The sequence below is a fragment of the Oncorhynchus mykiss genome, chromosome 3 (assembly GCF_013265735.2).
Source record: "Oncorhynchus mykiss isolate Arlee chromosome 3, USDA_OmykA_1.1, whole genome shotgun sequence".
NCBI classification, from domain to species: domain Eukaryota; kingdom Metazoa; phylum Chordata; class Actinopteri; order Salmoniformes; family Salmonidae; genus Oncorhynchus; species Oncorhynchus mykiss.
In genome coordinates, this window is record NC_048567.1 from 69066350 (window position 1) to 69088767 (window position 22418).

Consider the following 22418-nt stretch of genomic DNA (forward strand, 5'->3'; position numbering starts at 1 on the left):
TTACCCCCACACCAAAACAGGGCCCTGTTGTCAAGGAGATGTGAGGTTATTGGGTTTCTGAGTTCCTGTCACCCTGTTTATGTGCTTGTCCGTGTGCCCTGATTCCAGGGATGGCTAAGCGCTGCCAGCATCACTGATTAAGTAAGTAGTATTGACTTGTGGCGGAGGTTGACTCTTCACGTCGGCTCAGTGATGTCACAGTGAATCATGTAGGCTGGAGCGAGAAGTGTGTTTGTTATAGTTTGACAAGTCATTTTTTGAACAGTTTTTGTCAGTGAATGAAGGGTTTAAATTAGTATGACTTTCTCACCCCATCAGTATCTCTGTTTTCTGCTCTTTTATCACCTCTCTCTCTCTTCTCTCTCTCTCTCTCTTTATCTATCCCTATTTTTCTCTCTACACTTTCTCTCATTCTCTCTCATTCTGTCACTCTATTTTCTCTCTCTCTTTCTTTCTCTCCCTCTCTTTCCAATTTTATCTATCTCCCCCCTCTTTCTCTCCACTCTCTCTCATTCTCTCTCATTCTGTCTTGCGCTCTCTCTCTCTCTTTTCTCCCCCTCTCACACCCCTCTCTCTCTCTCTCTCTCTCTCTCTCTCTCTCTCTCTCTAGTGTCTGGAATGCTACAGGTGTGTTCTGATGACCTGAGTACTGCCCTCACCTCTGATGTGCAGTACTTCAAAGGTAACCCCTCACCCTCTGTCCTCATCCTTTCCCCAAACATTGATTTACTTCACAATACCCCTGAACACACAGTACCTCTCAACTCTAAGCTTCTCTTTCAGGTGATGTCATCACACGCCGCCACACGGTGGAGATGTCAGAGAACTCCAGAGACCAGCTGGCTAAGGCCGTGTACGGACGTCTCTTCAGCTTCCTAGTCAACAACAGTAACTACTACCTACAGGGACAGGACCACAGCACGGGGTATGGCTACATCCAAATGTGTGTGAGCGTGCCTGTTCATACGTGTGTGTGTGTGTCACAGACGTGTACATGTTTCATTGTTAAACGCTGCAAAGAATTCATTGGCAGCCAGCAGAGATACCCATTAACAACCAACAGTAGAACACACAAGCCCTTCAGCCAGCAGAGATACCCATTAACAACCAACAGTAGAACACACAAGCCCTTCAGCCAGCAGAGATACCCATTAACAACCAACAGTAGAACACACAAGCCCTTCAGCCAGCAGAGATACCCATTAACAACCAACAGTAGAACACACAAGCCCTTCAGCCAGCAGAGATACCCATTAACAACCAACAGTAGAACACACAAGCCCTTCAGCCAGCAGAGATACCCATTAACAACCAACAGTAGAACACACAAGCCCTTCAGCCAGCAGAGATACCCATTAACAACCAACAGTAGCAATGTCAACAGTAGAACACACAAGCCCTTCAGCCTGCAGAGATACCCATTAACAACCAACAGTAGAACACACAAGCCCTTCAGCCAGCAGAGATACCCATTAACAACCAACAGTAGAACACACAAGCCCTTCAGCCAGCAGAGATACCCATTAACAACCAACAGTAGAACACACAAGCCCTTCAGCCAGCAGAGATACCCATTAACAACCAACAGTAGCAATGTCAACAGTAGAACACACAAGCCCTTCAGAAAGACAACAGCAATACTATCATTCATGACACATAGTTTACACATCAAGGTTCAATAGTTTACATTTTATGTACTAACACACACACACACACACACACACACACACACACACACACACACACACACACACACACAGGGTTGAGGTGGAGGCCAGTGGATCCTTGGTCTTGGTCTGGTAATCTTTTTCAGCCTCATCTCTCCGTCAGATAAGCAATATTATATTTTTGCATTGACCCCTACACACACACAAACACACACGTACATACACACACACAAACACACACACAAACACACACGTACATACACACACACACACACACACACACACACACACACACACACACACACACACACACACACACACACACACACACACAGGGTTGAGGTGGAGGCCAGTGGATCCTTGGTCTTGGTCTGGTAATGTTTTTCAGCCTCATCTCTCCGTCAGATAAGCAATATTATATTTTTGCATTGACCCCTACACACACACAAACACACACGTACATACACACACACACACACAAACACACACGTACATACACACACACAAACACACACATACATACACACACACAAACACACACGTACATACACACACACAAACACACGCGTACATACACACACACAAACACACACGTACATACACACACACAAACACACACATACATACACACACACAAACATGAACACACAAACACACGCGTACATACACACACACAAACACACGCGCACATACACACACACAAACACACACGTACATACACACACACAAACACACACACAAACACACACGTACATACACACACACACACACACACACACACACACACACACACACACACACACACACACACACACACGCACACACACACACACACACACACACACACACACACACACACACAGGGTTGAGGTGGAGGCCAGTGGATCCTTGGTCTTGGTCTGGTAATGTTTTTCAGCCTCATCTCTCCGTCAGATAAGCAATATTATATTTTTGCATTGACCCCTACACACACACAAACACACACGTACATACACACACACACACACAAACACACACGTACATACACACACACAAACACACACATACATACACACACACAAACACACACGTACATTCACACACACAAACACACGCGTACATACACACACACAAACACACACGTACATACACACACACAAACACACACATACATACACACACACAAACATGAACACACAAACACACGCGTACATACACACACACAAACACACACGTACATACACACACATAAACACACGCGTACATACACACACACAAACACACGCGTACACACACACACACAAACACACGCGTACATACACACACATAAACATGAACACACAAACACACACGTACATACACACACACAAACACACGCGTACACACACACACACAAACACACGCGTACATACACACACACAAACACACGCATACACACACACACACAAACACACGCGTACATACACACACATAAACATGAACACACAAACACACAAACACACGCGTACATACACACACACAAACACACGCGTACACACACACACACAAACACACGCGTACATACACACACATAAACATGAACACACAAACACACACGTACATACACACACACAAACACACGCGTACACACACACACACAAACACACGCGTACACACACACACACAAACACATGCGTACATACACACACATAAACATAAACACACACACACACAAACACACACGTACATACACACACACATAAACATGAACACACAAACACACACGTACATACACACACACAAACACACGCGTACACACACACACACAAACACACGCGTACATACACACACATAAACATGAACACACAAACACACGCGCACATACACACACACAAACACACACGTACATACACACACAGACACACACTCACACACACACACAAACACACGCGTACATACACACACATAAACATGAACACACAAACACACGCGCACATACACACACACAAACACACACGTACATACAGACACACACTCACACACACACACAGACACACACACTTACTCACACACACACAGACACATTCTCACACACACACACAGACACCCACACACTTACTCACACACACACAGACACAAACACACACTTACTCACACACAAACAGACACACATTCACTCACTCACTCACACACACAGACACAGACACACACACACTCACTCACTCACACACTCACTCCCTCACACAAACACAGACACACACACACTTACTCAAACACACACAGACACACACTCACCCACTCACACACACACTTACTCACACACACACACAGACACACACACACTTACTCACACACATACAGCCACACACACACTTACTCACACACAAACAGACACACACTCACTCACTCACTCACTCACTCACTCACTCACTCACTCACTCACACACACACAAACAGACACACACACACTCACTCACTCACACACAAACAGACACACACACCCTCACTCACTCACACACACAGACACACACACTCATTCACACATTCACTCACTCACTCACTCTCTCACTCACTCACTCACTCACACACACACACACATTAAAAACAGACAACATATTTTAGTTTTATAATTTGTTCTGTGAGTGATTTTTACAAGACGGATATGATAACAGTAAACAGTTTATTTTAGAACTTGCAGGCCTACTATCGTGTGTGTGCGCGTGTGAGAGCAAACGTGTGGGTTGCATGTGTGTTTGTGGTAATCTTTCCCCCCATTCATCCTTCTCACACAGAGATCCAGCGCTTGAGATTGGAATCCTGGACATCTTTGGATTTGAGGAATTCCAGAGTAATGGATTTGAGCAGGTACGTTCATTCCACAACACATGTTTTTTTTTTCACCTGATTCCAATCTTTCCCTATCTAAGATATGTCTATGGTATGGCTCTAGTATGACTGAGATATTCTCACGTCAGAGACAAGAGGGAAATTCAAGGGCAGACTGATTTACTGTGATCCTTACTGTCTGTGGCTGTGGAGAAGGTTTTAAAAGTATCAACTAGCGAACTGTATACCAGATCTACAGAAAAATGTTTTCCGAAAAAGTATTTATTCGGCTGTCCCCATAGGATAATATTTTTTGGTTCCAGGTAGAACCCTACCTATGTAGAAAGGGTTCCACATGGAACCAAAAAGGGTTCTACCTGGAACCAAAAGGGTTCTACATGCAACCCAGCCAAAAACAGTTATTCCAAGGGTTTTCCTGTGCGGACAGCCATAGAACCCTTTAAGGTACTAGATAGTGTAACAGTATAACTTTAGACCGTCCCCTCACCCATACCCGGGTGCGAACCAGGGACCCTCTGCACACATCAACAACTGACACCCACAAAGCATTGTTACCCATCGCTCCACAAAAGACGAGGCCCTTGCAGAGCAAAGGGAACTACTACTTCAAGGTCTCAGAGCAAGTGACGTCACCGATTAAAAGCGCTATTTAGCGCGCATCACCGCTAACTAAGCTAGCCGTTTCACATCCGTTACACTAGCACCTTTTGTTCTGAGTGTATGGTTAACCCTTTCAGACCAGAACCACTGGGCACTGTTCATTTTCAGGCAGGGTTGATTCTGTAGTACAGTTAGTGTGTAGTAAATAAATGGGATGAGGTCTGTTGTTATTCAGTGCTCTGATGTCGTCCTGTCCTCAGCTGAACTCCACAGCAGACACAATGCCTGTCTCTGTGTCGCACCTGGATTAGGCCCACAACAAATGGCCTGTGTGTGTGTGTGTGTGTGTGTGTGTGTGTGTGTGTGTGTGTGTGTGTGTGTGTGTGTGTGTGTGTGTCTGTGTGTCTGTGTGTGTTTGTGTCTGTGTCTGTGTCTGTGAGTGTTTCTGTGTTTATGATTCATTACAGCGTTTTGTTATTGTCCATCTCTTTCTTTCAGCCCTGTTGCTCTCTCTTCTCATTCCTAAACAAGATAACTATATCAAGCATCTAAAACAAAGGACGACCAAGGCTCTTCAAATAATAAATTACAATGCCTTCATGGCGTGTTCACTGGAAACAAAGTTGAAACACTCCGACGCGTTTCAGCTGCATGGCCTTCATCAGGGAGTACAACTATGATAGTACAACGTCCTCTTTGAACAGCTTTTTCCAATCAACCCTGATTTGAAGAGGGAGTGGTTACAGCATTTATGAGACAACACCTAGTAAGCAATACTATAGAAGAAGTGATATTCTCCTTTCTTTATGATGACCAATTTACCCCTTTTACCAAAGAGCATCTTCTGTCTACCAAAATCTACTATTGTGTACCTCAGCAGCTTCTGTCTACCAAAATCTACTATTGTGTACCTTAGCAGCTTCTGTCTACCAAAATCTACTATTGTGTACCTTAGCAGCTTCTTAAGCCCTTCATTAAGCCCTATTCTATGGATTTCACATGACTGGGCAGTGGTGCAGTCATGGGTGGGCCTGGGAGGGCATAGGCCCACCCACTGGGGAGCCAGGACCTGCCAATCAGAATGAGTTTTTCCCCACAAAAGGGCTTTATTACAGGTGAAGAAGCCGGATGTGGAGGTCCTGGGCAGTCAAGGTTACACGTGGTCTGTGGTTGTGAGTCCGGTTGGACATACTGCCAAATTCTCTAAAACCATGTTGGAGGCGGCATATGGTAGAGAAATTAACATTAAATTCTCTGGTAACAGCTCTGGTGGACATTCCTACAGTCAGCATGCCAATTGCACATTCCCTCAACCTGAGACATCTGTGGCATTGTGTTATGTGACAATACTGCACGTTTTAGAGTGGCCTTTTGTTGTCCTCAGCACAAGGTGCACCTGTGTAATGGTCGTGCTGTTTATGCCACACCTGTCAGGTGGATGGATTATATTGGAAAAGGATAAATGCTCATTAACAGGTATGTAAAAAAAATTGTGCACAACAATTTAGAGAAATAACATTTTTGTTCATATGGAACATTTCTGGGATGTTTTACTTCAGCTAATGAAACATGGGACCAACACTTTACATGTTGTGCTTATATTTTGTTCAGTATGTTTATTAACATATCAAGATAAGCTATTTTAGTCAGGCAACATATGACATGTAAATGAGCAACATTTCATTCTGAAGTCAGAGTTCATTTTCCCTCCAGCTCAAAACCAGCCACCATTGTTTTCAAGAAATGTTGTGACGTTGGTGGTTGTGATGGCTGTGTCATGGGAATATTTCAGTTGAAACTTGCATCGATTCATGCTTCGAAATGTTTACGAATGAAGCCCTACGTGCTCCGTTTTGCATACTTTCATTTGAACTCATATTCTCACCATTGTGTGCTCTGATTTGGGTGCCCGGAGCATGGCAGTATGCATATTGAGATACACCAGGTATGTGTGTTGTGTTCCTCAGCTAGGATAGATCATCATGTCATGTCCCCAGCAGCACCAAGCCCATTGAGCAGAGTGGTCCAGAGAAAGTCTCTCAGACAAGGCTAAGAATGTAATGATTTAGGGAGGGCAGGCCTTAGTCCAGTTTAGCAGATTAATCAGTACAGCTTAACATGTAGCTCAATACCATCACCATGTTTCACCGTCTCTATTGATCTCTACCTCCACAGTTTGAAGCCAACGGGCCTTGGGATGTCCCAAAAACAAAGTGGTGTGTGTGTGTGTGTGTGTGTGTGTGTGTGTGTGTGTGTGTGTGTGTGTGTGTGTGTGTGTGTGTGTGTATGGTAAAATGTCAATTTCTTTTTTCTTCTTCAGCATGTTCTCTAATCTAAGCGGAATAGAGGGATTTACTGACCTAAACTTTCAAGGGCATCTGAGAAAGAGAGAGAGAAATGGGTAGATAGAGATGAGTAGAGAGGAGGAGAGAGAGAAATAAATTAGATGGGGCGGAGCGAAAAAAATAAAATGTTAAAGCGTCCCTGCCTTCCTCCGTTCTCCGTGATTCCTCGTTCCCCAGTGTGTTTGTTCAGGTTTCTATCATTCAGCTCAGTGTTGGAAGAGCCCCTTTCTGTTAATGAAATCTAAACACTGGATCACAGTCATTACACTCTGGAGAGATGGGTGTAACTGAACCAACAGCGTCAGTGTGCATGGCACACACACTCACATGGTGAACACACACATGATGCACACACACACACACACGGTGATCAGGGTCATTAGTGGCATGGGCTTGTTAATTAGAGTTGTGCTCATTAGGGCTGTATTGTACCTGTTCAGCTTTTCCTTAATGAGTTCATGCTTTACAGACTTCACCACTGCTGGGACTGACTGACCGACGCTGTCATAGACGGCACTCAAGGACGAGAGAGTAGATATTGAAGGAAGGAAGACTACAGAATTAGTCTGAAATACAAGTTAGACTAAATCAAATGTAAACTGTAAATTAAATAGCCACAATTAAATTATGTCTGTTGATTCTGACATATCGTTGCGATATCCTTCATATACACTCATAAGATAATGCAGACACACACAAACACACACACACACACACACACACGCACGCACGCACACACACACACTAACACACACACACAAACACAAACAACCTTACCTCCTCCTACCTCCATATGTTCTGTTCTGTGTTGTTCACTGAGCTGTAGGTTCATAGTTCATAGTTCAGTCCATGCGGTAGTACTGAGTGTTCTGTTCTGTTCCCATGGTGCCAGCCAGGCTAGGAGATGAGATTGATTCACTACTCATTGCTCCATATGCTGTTCATATACAAATCAAATCAAATTGTATTTGTCACATGCGCCGAATACAACACCTTACAGTGAAATGTTTACTTACCTGCCCTAACCAACAGTGCAGTTAAAAATATATATTTTTTAAATACCTTAAAAAAATAAGATTAAGAAATAAAAGTAACAAATAATTACTAATAACAATAGCGAGGCTATATACAGGGGGGTACCGGTACGGAGTCTATGTGCGGGGACACCGGTTAGTCTAGGTAATATGTACATGTAGGTAGAGTTATTAAAGTGACTATCTATAGATAATAACAGAGTCACAGCAGAGTAAAAGAGGGTGGGTGGGGGGTTGGCAATGCAAATAGTCTGGGTAGGCATTTGACTAGATGTTCAGGAGTCTTATGGCTTGGGGGTAGAAGCTATTTAGGAGCCTCTTGGACCTAGACTTGGCGCTCCGGTACCGCTTGCCGTGAGGTAGCAGAGAGAACAGTCTACAACTAGAGTGGCTGGAGTCTTTGACAATTTTTAAGGCCTTCCTCTGACACCGACTGGTATAGAGGTCCTGGATGGCAGTAAGCTTGGCCCCAGTGATGTACTGGGCTGTACGCACTACCCTCTGTAGTGCCTCGCTATCGGAGGCCGAGCAGTTGCCATTCCAGTCAGTGGTGCAACCGGTCAGGATGCTCTCGATGGTGCAGCTGTAGAACTTTTTGAGGATCTGAGGACCCATGTCTTTTCAGTCTCCTGAGGGGGAATAGGTTTTGTCGTTCCCTCTTCATGACTGTCTTGGTGTGTTTGGACCAAGAGAGTCAGTTAATCTGCTCCACTACAGTCCCGTTGAAGAGAATGGGGGTGTGCTCGGTTCTCCTTTTCCTGTAATCCACAATCAACAGTGTACAAAACATTAAGAACACCTGCTCTTTCCATGACAGACTGAGCAGGTGAATCCAGGGTATGATGATCCCTTATTGATGTTACTTGTTAAATCCACTTCAGTCAGAGTAGATGAAGGGGAGGTGACAGGTTAAAGAATGATTTTTAAGCTTTGAGACAATTGAGACGTGGATTGTGTGGGAGGGTGAATGTGCAAGACACAATATTTAAATGGATGGGTTATGGTAGTAGGTGCCAGGCGCTAACGTTTGTGTTAAGAACTGCAACGCTGCTGGGTTTTTAACGCTCAACAGTTTCCTGTGTGTATCAACAATGGGGGGGTGCAACTAAATGGTGTTCCTAATGTTTGGTAAACTCACTGTACACTACATCATATATGTGACATATCTCACCGCCAGCCACCCACAACCTAACACCCTCAGAGAAGAAGCTGCCGACTGGACGATGTACTTTCTGTCTGTGCTGACTGCAGGGTTAGGATGGGGTCAGGATGAGGTCATACAGTCCTCTGGTATAAGGTCTCCAGATTGCAGTGGTGTGCTTTGGGGAAGTCGTAAGTGTGCCACATGCCTGGGTTGTTTCTGTAAAGATTTTTCATGACATTGGGGTCCATTACATTTCACATTCAGTCAGTTTAGAAATGCACCATTTACTTCCGTGTTAACTTGTCTCTGTGTGTGTGTTCCCAGCTGTGTGTGAACATGACCAACGAGCGTGTGAGGCTGTACGTCTCAGAGGTGCTGTTCCATCAGGAGCAGGCCGAGTGTCTACAGGAGGCCATCGCCATGGAGACGCTCCGGTCGCCCAGCAACCAACCTGCTGTTCTAGACTTCTTCTTCCTGGTAATATGTTTTGCCCCTGCCGTGCCACACTACCCCTTTAAGAACTGGGATTACCCCTTTAACATCAAGACATTCCTCATTCCTGAAAAGGCTTTGTAGTTTGTATTGGTTTTGAGTGTGTGTAAATAGATTTTGAGGTCAAAGTTGCCCTCAACTACAGGATCATGTTACACTACCTCAAATTCTATCATTAAACATGTAGGAGCTGTGTGTTACAATTCTCTCCCATGTGTGCTTCTATGTCCACTGTCCTCCATCTTCCCAGAAGCCTCAGGGTCTGCTGTCTGTGATGGATGAGGAGAGCCAGTCGCTGAGACCTACAGAACAGACCCTCTACAAGAGACTGCAGTCACACCTCGACAACACACCCACACATGGTATCTCCTTGACAACCAAGGACGGCAACGGCAACCCCCCGCCCATAGACCAGGGTCCTGCCTTCACTGTGAAACACTACACAGGCCAAGTGAGTGGGCATTCACGCACACACACTCACATGACCTATGTTGTGCGTGTATATCTGTCATGTAATTGCCTGTCTGTTCTCTGATTGGTAGATGGCCTATGACCTCACAGGAACACTGGTGAAGAACAAGGACTCCCTCCCCCAAAACCTGCTTCTTGTTCTGAAGTGTAAGTATCAGTCAAAATACACACACACACACACACACACACACACACACACACACACACACACACACACACACACACACACACACACACACACACACACACACAACCCCATCCAACACACTCACACTGATCCAGAATCAAGATGTCTATTAATGAATGGTGTGTGTGTTCATAGCAGCAGTAGTGTGTATATAATATATTGAGCATGGTCAGGTGTGTGCTGGTGTTTTTGTGAGCAGAGTGGAGTAGGACAGGCAAGCATTGTGTCAGAGCCAGGACCAGCAAGTTTACTGTCTCAGGCTGATTACTGTGGTTGGCTGACATTTAAATAATGAGCCTAATCAAAGGCTTCAGAGATGGCTTTTGTACCTCTCCCTGTCTCTCTCCCTGTCTCTCTCCCTGTCTCTCTCCCTGTCTCTCTCCATGTCTCCTATCCCTGTCTATCTCCCTGTCTCTCTCCCTGTCTCTCTCCCTGTCTCTCTCCCTGTCTCTCTCCCTGTCTCTCTCCCTGTCTCTCTCCATGTCTCCTCTCCCTGTCTTCTCTCCCTGTCTCTCTCCATGTCTCTTTCCATGTCTCCTCTCCCTGTCTCTCTCCCCGTCTCATTCCATGTCTCCTCTCCCTGTCTCCTCTCCTTGTCTCATCTCCCTGTCTCTCTCCCTGTCTCTTTCCATGTCTCCTCTCCCTGTCTATCTCCCTGTCTCCTCTCCCTGTCTATCTCCCTGTCTCCTCTCCCTGTCTCCTCTCACTGTCTCCTCTCCCTGTCTATCTCCCTGTCTCCTCTCCCTGTCTCCTCTCCCTGTCTCCTCTCACTGTCTCCTCTCCCTGTCTCCTCTCCCTGTCTCTCTCCCTGTCTCTTTCCCTGTCTATGTCCGTCTCCTCTCCCTGTCTCTCTCCCTGTCTCTCTCCCTGTCTCCTCTCCCTGTCTCTTTCCATGTCTCCTCTCCCTGTCTCCTCTCCCTGTCTCCTCTCCCTGTCTTCTCTCCCCGTCTCTTTCCCTGTCTATGTCCGTCTCCTCTCCCTGTCTCATCTCCCTGTCTCATCTCCCTGTCTCTTTCCCTGTCTATGTCCATCTCCTCTCCCTGTCTCCTCTCCCTGTCACCTCTCCCTGTCTCCTTTCCCTGTCTATGTCCGTCTCCTCTCCTTGTCTCCTCTCCCTGTCACCTCTCCCTGTCTCCTTTCTCTGTCTATGTCCGTCTCCTTTCCCTGTCTATGTCCGTCTCCTTTCCCTGTCTATGTCCGTCTCCTCTCCCTGTCTCCTCTCCATGTCTCCTCTCCATGTCTCCTCTCCATGTCTCCTCTCCCTGTCTCCTCTCCCTGTCTCCTCTCATGTCTCCTCTCCCTGTCTCCTCTCCCTGTCTCCTCTCCCTGTCTCCTCTCCCTGTCTCCTCTCCTTGTCTCCTCTCCCTGTCTCCTCTCCCTATCTCCTCTCCCTGTCTCCTCTCCTTGTCTCATCTCCCTGTCTCCATTCCCTGTCTATGTCTGTCTCCTCTCCCTGTCTCTTTCCCTGTCTCCTTTCCCTGTCTATGTCTGTCTCCTCTCCCTGTCTCTTTCTCTGTCTATGTCTCCTCTCCCTGTCACCTCTCCCTGTCTCCTTTCTCTGTCTGTCTCCTTTCCCTGTCTATGTCCGTCTCCTTTCCCTGTCTATGTCCGTCTCCTTTCCCTGTCTATGGCTGTCTCCTCTCCCTGTCTATGTCCGTCTCCTCTCCCTGTCTCCTCTCCATGTCAAATCAAACTCAAATCAAATTTATTTATATAGCCCTTCATACATCAGCTGATATCTCAAAGTGCTGTACAGAAACCCAGCCTAAAACCCCAAACAGCAAGCAATGCAGGTGTAGAAGCACGGTGGCTAGGAAAAACTCCCTGGAAAGGCCAAAACCTAGGAAGAAACCTAGAGAGGAAGCAGGCTATGTGGGGTGGCCAGTCCTCTTCTGGCTGTGCCGGGTGGAGATTATAACAGAACATGGCCAAGATGTTCAAATGTTCATAAATGACCAGCATGGTCGAATAATAATAAGGCAGAACAGTTAAAACTGGAGCAGCAGCACGGTCAGGTGAACTGGGGACAGCAAGGAGTCATCATGTCAGGTATTCCTGGGGCATGGTCCTAGGGCTCAGGTCCTCCGAGAGAGAGAAAGAAAGAGAGAATTAGAGAGAGCATATGTGGGATGGCCAGTCCTCTTCTGGCTGTGCCGGGTGGAGATTATAACAGAACATGGCCAAGATGTTCAAATGTTCATAAATGACCAGCATGGTCGAATAATAATAAGGCAGAACAGTTTAAACTGGAGCAGCAGCACGGTCAGGTGGACTGGGGACAGCAAGGAGTCATCATGTCAGGTATTCCTGGGGCATGGTCCTAGGGCTCAGGTCCACCGAGAGAGAGAAAGAAAGAGAAAATTAGAGAGAGCATATGTGGGATGGCCAGTCCTCTTCTGGCTGTGCCGGGTGGAGATTATAACAGAACATGGCCAAGATGTTCAAATGTTCATAAATGACCAGCATGGTTGAATAATAATAAGGCAGAACAGTTGAAACTGGAGCAGCAGCACGGCCAGGTGGACTGGGGACAGCAAGGAGTCATCATGTCAGGTAGTCCTGGGGCATGGTCCTAGGGCTCAGGTCCTCCGAGAGAGAGAAAGAAAGAGTGAGGGAGAGAATTAGAGAACGCACACTTAGATTCACACAGGACACCGAATAGGACCGGAGAAGTACTCCAGATATAACAAACTGACCCTAGCCCCCCGACACATAAACTACTGCAGCATAAATACTGGAGGCTGAGACAGGAGGGGTCTGGACACACTGTGGCCCCATCCGAGGACACCCCCGGACAGGGCCAAACAGGAAGGATATAACCCCACCCACTTTGCCAAAGCACAGCCCCCACACCACTAGAGAGATATCTTCAACCACCAACTTGCCATCCTGAGACAAGGCTGAGTATAGCCCACAAAGACCTCCGCCACGGCACAACCCAAGGGGGGGGGGGGCGCCAACCCAGACAGGATGACCACATCAGTGAATCAACCCACTCAGGTGACGCACCCCCTCCAGGGACGGCATGAGAGAGCCCCAGTAAGCCAGTGACTCAGCCCCTGTAATAGGGTTAGAGGCAGAGAATCCCAGTGGAAAGAAGGGAACCGGCCAGGCAGAGACAGCAAGGGCGGTTCGTTGCTCCAGAGCCTTTCCGTTCACCTTCCCACTCCTGGGCCAGACTACACTCAATCATATGACCCACTGAAGAGATGAGTCTTCAGTAGAGACTTAAAGGTTGAGACCGAGTTTGCGTCTCTGACATGGGTAGGCAGACCGTTCCATAAAAATGGAGCTCTATAGGAGAAAGCCCTGCCTCCAGCTGTTTGCTTATAAATTCTAGGGACAATTAGGAGGCCTGCGTCTTGTGACCGTAGCGTACGTGTAGGTATGTACGACAGGACCAAATCAGAGAGATAGATAGGAGCAAGCCCATGTAATGCTTTGTAGGTTAGCAGTAAAACCTTGAAATCAGCCCTTGCTTTGACAGGAAGCCAGTGTAGAGAGGCTAGCACTGGAGTAATATGATCACATTTTTTGGTTCTAGTCAGGATTCTAGCAGCCGTATTTAGCACTAACTGAAGTTTATTTAGTGCTTTATCCGGGTAGCCGGAAAGTAGAGCATTGCAGTAGTCTAACCTAGAAGTGACAAAAGCATGGATTAATTTTTCTGCATCATTTTTGGACAGAAAGTTTCTGATTTTTGCAATGTTACGTAGATGGAAAAAAGCTGTCCTTGAAATGGTCTTGATATGTTCTTCAAAAGAGAGATCAGGGTCCAGAGTAACGCCGAGGTCCTTCACAGTTTTATTTGAGACGACTGTACAACCATTAAGATTAATTGTCAGATTCAACAGAAGATCTCTTTGTTTCTTGGGACCTAGAACAAGCATCTCTGTTTTGTCCGAGTTGAAAAGTAGAAAGTTTACAGCCATCCACTTCCTTATGTCTGAAACACATGCTTCTAGCAAGGGCAATTTTGGGGCTTCACCATGTTTCATTGAAATGTACAGCTGTGTGTCATCCGCATAGCAGTGAAAGTTAACATTATGTTTTCGAATAACATCCCCAAGAGGTAAAATATATAGGGAAAACAATAGTGGTCCTAAAACGGAACCATGAGGAACACCGAAATTTACAGTTGATTTGTCAGAGGGCAAACCATTCACAGAGACAAACTGATATCTTTCCGACAGATAAGATCTAAACCAGGCCAGAACTTGTCTGTGTAGACCAATTTGGGTTTCCAATCTCTCCAAAAGAATGTGGTGATCGATGGTATCAAAAGCAGCACTAAGGTCTAGGAACATGAGGACAGATGCAGAGCCTCGGTCCGATGCCATTAAAATGTAATTTACCACCTTCACAAGTGCCGTCTCAGTGCTATGATGGGGTCTAAAACCAGACTGAAGCATTTCGTATACATTGTTTGTCTTCAGGAAGGCAGTGAGTTGTTGCGCAACAACAGCCTTTTCTAAACTTTTTGAGAGGAATGGAAGATTCGATATAGACCGATAGTTTTTTATATTTTCTAGGTCAAGGTTTGGCTTTTTCAAGAGAGGCTTTATTACTGCCACTTTTAGTGGCCAGCACAACTCCTGGCAGAGTTGTGCAGACTCAGGACAACTGAGCTTTGAAGGAATACGCAGATTTAAGGAGGAGTCCGTAATTTGCTTTCTAATAATCATAATCTTTTCCTCAAAGAAGTTCATGAATTTATCACTGCTAAAGTGAAAGTCATCCTCTCTTGGGGAATGCTGCTTTTTAGTTAGCTTTGTGACAGTATCAAAAAGGAATTTCGGATTGTTCTTATTTTCCTCAATTAAGTTAGAAAAATAGGATGATCGAGCAGCAGTGAGGGCTCTTCGGTACTGCACGGTACTGTCTTTCCAAGCTAGTCGGAAGACTTCCAGTTTGGTGTGGCGCCATTTCCGTTCCAATTTTCTGGAAGCTTGCTTCAGAGCTCGGGTATTTTCTGTGTACCAGGGAGCTAGTTTCTTATGAGAAATGTTTTTGGTTTTTAGGGGTGCAACTGCATCTAGGGTATTGCGCAAGGTTAAATTGAGTTCCTCAGTTAGGTGGTTAACTGATTTTTGTCCTCTGGCGTCCTTGGGTAGACAGAGGGAATCTGGAAGGACATCAAGGCATCTTTGTGTTGTCTGTTTATAGCACGACTTTTGATGATCCTTGGTTGGGGTCTGAGCAGATTATTTGTTGCAATTGCAAACGTAATAAAATGGTGGTCCGATAGTCCAGGATTATGAGGAAAAACATTAGGATCCACAACATTTATTCCATGGGACAAAACTAGGTCCAGCGTATGACTGTGACAGTGAGTGGGTCCAGAGACATGTTGGACAAAACCCACTGAGTCGATGATGGCTCCGAAAGCCTTTTGGAGTGGGTCTGTGGACTTTTCCATGTGAATATTAGTCACCAAAGATTAGAATATTATCTGCTATGACTACAATGTCCGATAGGAATTCAGGGAACTCAGAGAGGAACGCTGTATATGGCCCAGGAGGCCTGTAAACAGTAGCTATAAAAAGTGATTGAGTAGGCTGCATAGATTTCATGACTAGAAGCTCAAAAGACGAAAAAGTCATTTTTTGGGGGGTAAATTGAAATTTGCTATCGTAAATGTTAGCAACACCTCCGCCTTTGCGGGATGCACGGGGGATATGGTCACTAGTGTAGCCAGGAGGTGAGGCCTCATTTAACACAGTAAATTCATCAGGCTTAAGCCATGTTTCAGTCAGGCCAATCACATCAAGATTATGATCAGTGATTAGTTCATTGACTATAATTGCCTTTGAAGTAAGGGATCTAACATTAAGTAGCCCTATTTTGAGATGTGAGGTATCATGATCTCTTTCAATAATGACAGGAATGGAGGAGGTCTTTATCCTAGTGAGATTGCTAAGGCAAACACCTACATGTTTAGTTTTGCCCAACCTAGGTCGAGGCACAGACACGGTCTCAATGGTGATAGCTGAGCTGACTACACTGACTGTGCTAGTGGCAGACTCCACTATGCTGGCAGGCTGGCTAACAGCCTGCTGCCTGGCCTGCACCCTATTTCATTGTGGAGCTAGAGGAGTTAGAGCCCTGTCTATGTTGGTAGATAAAATGAGAGCACCCCTCCAGCTAGGATGGAGTCCGTCACTCCTCAGCAGGTCAGGCTTGGTCCTGACCTGTCTCTTCTCCCTGTCTCTTTCCCCGTCTCCTCTCGCAGTCTATGTCAGTCACTTTTCCCTGTCTATGTCCGTCTCCTCTCCCTGTCTCTTTCCCTGTCTATGTCCGTCTCCTCTCCCTGTCTCTTTCTCTGTCTATGTCCGTCTCCTCTCCCTGTCTCTTTCCCTGTCTATGTCCGTCTCCTCTCCCTGTCTCTTTCTCTGTCTATGTCTGTCTCCTCTCCCTGTCTCTTTCCCTGTCTATGTCCGTCTCATTTCCCTGTCTATGTCCGTCTCCTCTCCCTGTCTCTTTCCCTTTCTATGTCCGTCTCGTCTCCCTGTCTATGTCCGTCTCCTCTCCCTGTCTCTTGTTCCTTTGTGCATATTTTGCTGAATGCACACACACATAAAGGTCAAAGGGTAAAGGTGAAATGAGACAGCGGTGCTGGGGGTTATGGAGAGTGGTCTGTGGACCTCTGTAGTCAGGTGGTAGTGTTGGTGATGATTGCATAAATTAATAGACAATTACCTCGGGAAGCCACAGTCATTACACCCTTCAACCAGGCTAGGAAATTCCTTTCAAGATGTGTCTCTCTCTCTCCCACACACACATGCCTGTCTCACAGAGCTCTTTGTTGTTGAGGGCTGCTCCACGTGTTCTGTGGCAGCATGCTCAGCCTACTCTCTTATGGAGATGATTGTTTACATGCCTATTATGTTTCTACAATCCCTCCCTCCCTCTCACTCCTCCTCTTTTTCCCTCCCTCCTTTCTTCCAATCATCCATCTCCTTTTAATCTCCTCATGTCTCCGGTCTGCTTCCTTTCTCCTATCCTGCTCCCACTGCCCCTCTCCTCCAATCCTCTCCCTCCGATTTTCTTCCTCCCTCTTTCCCCTCCCCTCCCCTCCCCTCCCCTCCCCTCCCCTCCCCTCCCCTCCCCTCTCTCTCTGTGTGATCCCCTAACAGCCAGTGAGAGTGTGTTGGTGCAGCAGTTGTTCAAGTCCAAGCTGACCCAGACTGGGTCTCTGGTACCGGGCCAGGCCAGAATGGCTCTGAGAGGGACCAAAGCAGCCCTGCTCCTTCACAGGATGTCATCCCACCCCAGCCTCTCCCCCGCAGGCCACGAGCCCCGGAGGTACCTGGACCTCACCAAGGTACTAGACAATGGTTACTATACCATATGACATGTAGTGTGTAGCATAGCATACCGCATACCCTCACCAAGGTATGGAGGACTAAGTGACATACCCATTTACGATATGACATACCATACATAGACATCTGTTCTGATAAGGTGCAGTAGACAAGCCAGTGAAGGTGCTAATGACTCATGAGTCATACATACACCCCAACCTCTCCAAACAGCCACTCAGGTATTTATTTACTACTCAACAATGGAACTTTTCCTGGTAAAATCAATAAGACCTCAGTAAAGTACCGCTAATCAGTGTGTCGGTTTACGGTCAATAGAAATTACAAACAGCGAAAACCGTCACTCATCAGAAAACTCCAAATTGTGCATCCCCTTTATGGTGATTGGTGGTTAGGGGAGTTGGGGATAGCCACTGTTGAAAGCAGGATATGTCCATGTCTTTGACACACTCTGTTGGAACCTGGGGGTTCCGATTGGATAAGTAGCAGACGCGAGCAGAGGATCGATGGAAAAGCAAGCACACACACACACACACACACAAATATGTGGTAAGAGAGTACCATATCCATTTTGTCATGCCGTTTTAAGGGTACACAAACCAATCACCCCTCTGTTAGAAAATATCCTGTTCTTACAATGATGCCAGAAAACGTCCCGCTGGAGGACTTCATAACCTCTACTAGATCTCTCTCTCTCTCTCTCTCTCTCTCTCTCTCTCTCTCTCTCTCTCTGTCTCTCTCTCTCTCTCTCTGTCTCTCTCCCTCTCTCTCTCTGTCTCTCTCTCTCTCTCTCTCTCTCTCTCTCTCTCTCGCTCTCTGTCTCTCTCCCTCTCTCTCTCTGTCTCTCTCTCTCTCTCTCTCTCTTCCCCTTCACCTCTTTCTCTCTCTCAGCTCTTGAAGAAGAAGGGAGCGACTTCTTTCCTGCAGAGGCTGGAGAGGTGTGGTCCAGTTACGGTCGCTGTGCAGCTGAGGGTAAGCAGTAGCACTGGACCAAACCTCAACCATAACACAAACACTTTCTCCAGTAGGGATCCACTCACCTCAACCTAAACAATAATGTAATTCTACCTCTCTAGCTGACCATGACCCTGTCTGCATAGAGTGCTTTCCTCTGGTCAAAGGTATAGGGAATAGGGGGCCATTTTGGATGCGACCCCTGATCTCTGAACCACAACAAATGACAAAAGACGTCTATAAAATGTGGTAGTAATCTGTAGTTGATACATGTGAAACAACATTCATTTAGATGGATCCCTTGAATGAGAACAGTGTGGTGCCAGCAGACCAGAACTGTGGTCTAACAGTGAATGGAGAGAAGGAGAGAGAGAGGAGAGAAGGAGAGGGGGAGAGGGAGAGAGGGAGAGAGAGAGGGGGAGAGAGGAGAGAAGGAGAGAGAGAGAAGAGAAGGAGAGGGAGAGAGGGAGAGAGGGAGAGAGGGAGGGGAAAAGAGAGAGAGAGGAGAGAAGGAGGGCGGGAGAGAGAGAGAAGAGAGAATGAGAGTGTGGGATGAAGAATCACGCTGTACCCAGTCAAGCATTAAGCCCTCTGAATGTATGAATGAACAATGAACAACGGGATCTGTGTGTGTGTGAGCGTGTGTGAGCGTGCGTGCGTGCATGTGTGCGTGCGTGCGTCTGACGTTATGGCTAGCAGTACAGTAGCCTACTAATACACACGTACAGTACAGAGCGATGTAATTAAGGAGTGGTAAGAAACAGAAATGTGTGTATGGCGTGTTCGAGTGGCGCCGGTGTATTTAGTGTCTGAGAAACACACTCACCCAGCCTTAGTCAGGGTAAAGAGGCCTTTGTGTTGCTGGTCCCTACAGAGGCAACACACCCTAAGCAATCAGACTACTTCATCACACACATACGCCATGACATCACTCCTCACTCACTGTTGTCTTGGCGACCGCTGACCACACCAAGGGAACCCCGACCATGACATCCTCCCCCTTCACACGCACACACACACACACACACACACACACACACACACACACACACACACACACACACACACACACACACACACACACACACACACACACACACACACACACACACACACACACACACACACACACACACACACACCTTCCTCTGTGTGGAGAAGTTATGTGTTCAGTTCAGTCCTAAGAGCTCTACTGTAGACACAGTACTTGCCAAGCCTACAGATCTCTATAGACTATACAGTATGGCATCAAATGGGTGAGGAACTATTCCAGGTTGAGGAACTATTCCAGGTTGAGGAACTATTCCAGGTTGAGGAACTATTCCAGGTTGAGGAACTAGCCCAGGTTGAGGAACTAGCCTAGGTTGAGGAACTAGCCCAGGTTGAGGAACTAGCCCAGGTTGAGGAACTATTCCAGGTTGAGGAACTATTCCAGGTTGAGGAACTATTCCAGGTTGAGGAACTAGCCCAGGTTGAGGAACTATTCCAGGTTGAGGAACTAGCCCAGGTTGAGGAACTATTCCAGGTTGAGGAACTATTCCAGGTTGAGGAACTGGTCCAGGTTGAGGAACTATTCCAGGTTGAGGAACTATTCCAGGTTGAGGAACTATTCCAGGTTCAGGAACTCTTCCAGGTTGAGGAACTATTCCAGGTTGAGGAACTGGTCCAGGTTGAGGAACTATTCCAGGTTGAGGAACTATTCCAGGTTGAGGAACTCTTCCAGGTTGAGGAACTCTTCCAGGTTGAGGAACTCTTCCAGGTTGAGGAACTATTCCAGGTTGAGGAACTATTCCAGGTTCAGGAACTCTTCCAGGTTGAGGAACTATTCCATGTTGAGGAACTGGTCCAGGTTGAGGAACTATTCCAGGTTGAGGAACTATTCCAGGTTGAGGAACTCTTCCAGGTTGAGGAACTCTTCCAGGTTGAGGAACTCTTCCAGGTTGAGGAACTATTCCAGGTTGAGGAACTCTTCCAGGTTGAGGAACTATTCCAGGTTGAGGAACTATTTCAGGTTGAGGAACTATTCCAGGTTGAGGAACTATTCCAGGTTGAGGAACTATTTCAGGTTGAGGAACTATTCCAGGTTGAGGAACTATTCCAGGTTGAGGAACTATTCCAGGTTGAGGAACTAGCCCAGGTTGAGGAACTATTCCAGGTTGAGGAACTATTCCAGGTTGAGGAACTCTTCCAGGTTGAGGAACTATTCCAGGTTGAGGAACTATTCCAGGTTGAGGAACTATTCCAGGTTGAGGAACTATTCCAGGTTGAGGAACTCTTCCAGGTTGAGGAACTATTCCAGGTTGAGGAACTATTTCAGGTTGAGGAACTATTCCAGGTTGAGGAACTATCCATATTGAAGCTGATACCAATGCCATTGCTTTCACATGTTTGAAAGTGATAAGGTCTAGGACTGAGGAAAAGGTTCAACTCCATTTCCATGTGCATAAGGAACATGAACTACAACATGAAACAATATCCCCCCCCCTCCCCCTTTCAGAACTCTCTGTCAGAGGTGGTCAGTAAGCTACAGGCGTGCACCCCTCACTTTGTGGAGTGTGTACGCCCCAACAGCAGTGACATGGCGGACAGCTTTGACAGTTGCCACGTGTCTACCCAGCTGCAGTACGTCGGGGTGCTGGAGATGGTCCGGATGATCCGCTATGGCTACCCTGTACGCCTGCCCTTCAACAGCTTCCTCACAAGGTAGGTACCACCATACCGTGCCTGCTGCTCCAGTAGAACTTGAAGAGGGAGGACAGACATGGCACTGATTCATAATGGATTTGTATTGGCCTCTATTGTCAGGTTCCGTTTCAGCCCAGACAGCCCTTTCCCCAGTTTGTAGATCTGAAGGAATCCAAACGGTGTAAAAGGATGTGGATGGCTCAATCTTGACTTTGAATTAGTTTTGAGAAGCTTCTCCCGCTTATCCAATCTTTTCAGATCTGTGAAGACTGAAGAGGTAGGGGCTAGGTGAATGGGCTATGGGCTGAAATGGAACCAGGCCTGTGAGTGTGGTGGGTCACTGTGTGATGGAGGTCTGTGTGATGGGAGAATGTGTCCTCTCTACAGAGGTCTGTGTGATGGGGGATGTGTCCTCTCTGTAGAGGTCTGTGTGATGGGGGATGTGTCCTCTCTGTAGAGGTCTGTGCGATGGCGGATGTGTCCTCTCTGTAAAGGTCTGTGTGATGTGAGTATGTCCTCTCTGTAAAGGTCTGTGTGATGGGAGTATGTGTCCTCTCTATAGAGGTCTGTGTGATGGGAGTATGTATCCTCTCTGTAGAGGTCTGTGTGATGGGAGGATGTGTCCTCTCTGTAAAGGTCTGTACTGTAGCAGCACAGGGAGCATCATACCCTGTCTTCTCCATGCCATCTCCCTTGCCATCTACCTGCCATC

The 22418-nt window shown here is 46.6% G+C and overlaps 1 protein-coding gene across 1 annotated transcript in view; it reads left to right on the forward strand.

The window, feature by feature from the left end:
* Positions 1-22418, forward strand: part of LOC110504559 (unconventional myosin-XVI) — a 223858-nt gene that overhangs the window by 123815 nt on the left and 77625 nt on the right. The window contains exons 19-27 of the mRNA XM_036975024.1: positions 611-682; positions 784-925; positions 4418-4490; positions 9920-10072; positions 10338-10538; positions 10630-10705; positions 17882-18069; positions 18959-19039; positions 21519-21724. Of these exons, the coding sequence (XP_036830919.1) occupies positions 611-682; positions 784-925; positions 4418-4490; positions 9920-10072; positions 10338-10538; positions 10630-10705; positions 17882-18069; positions 18959-19039; positions 21519-21724 (1192 nt within the window). The remainder of the gene's footprint in view (positions 1-610; positions 683-783; positions 926-4417; positions 4491-9919; positions 10073-10337; positions 10539-10629; positions 10706-17881; positions 18070-18958; positions 19040-21518; positions 21725-22418) is intronic.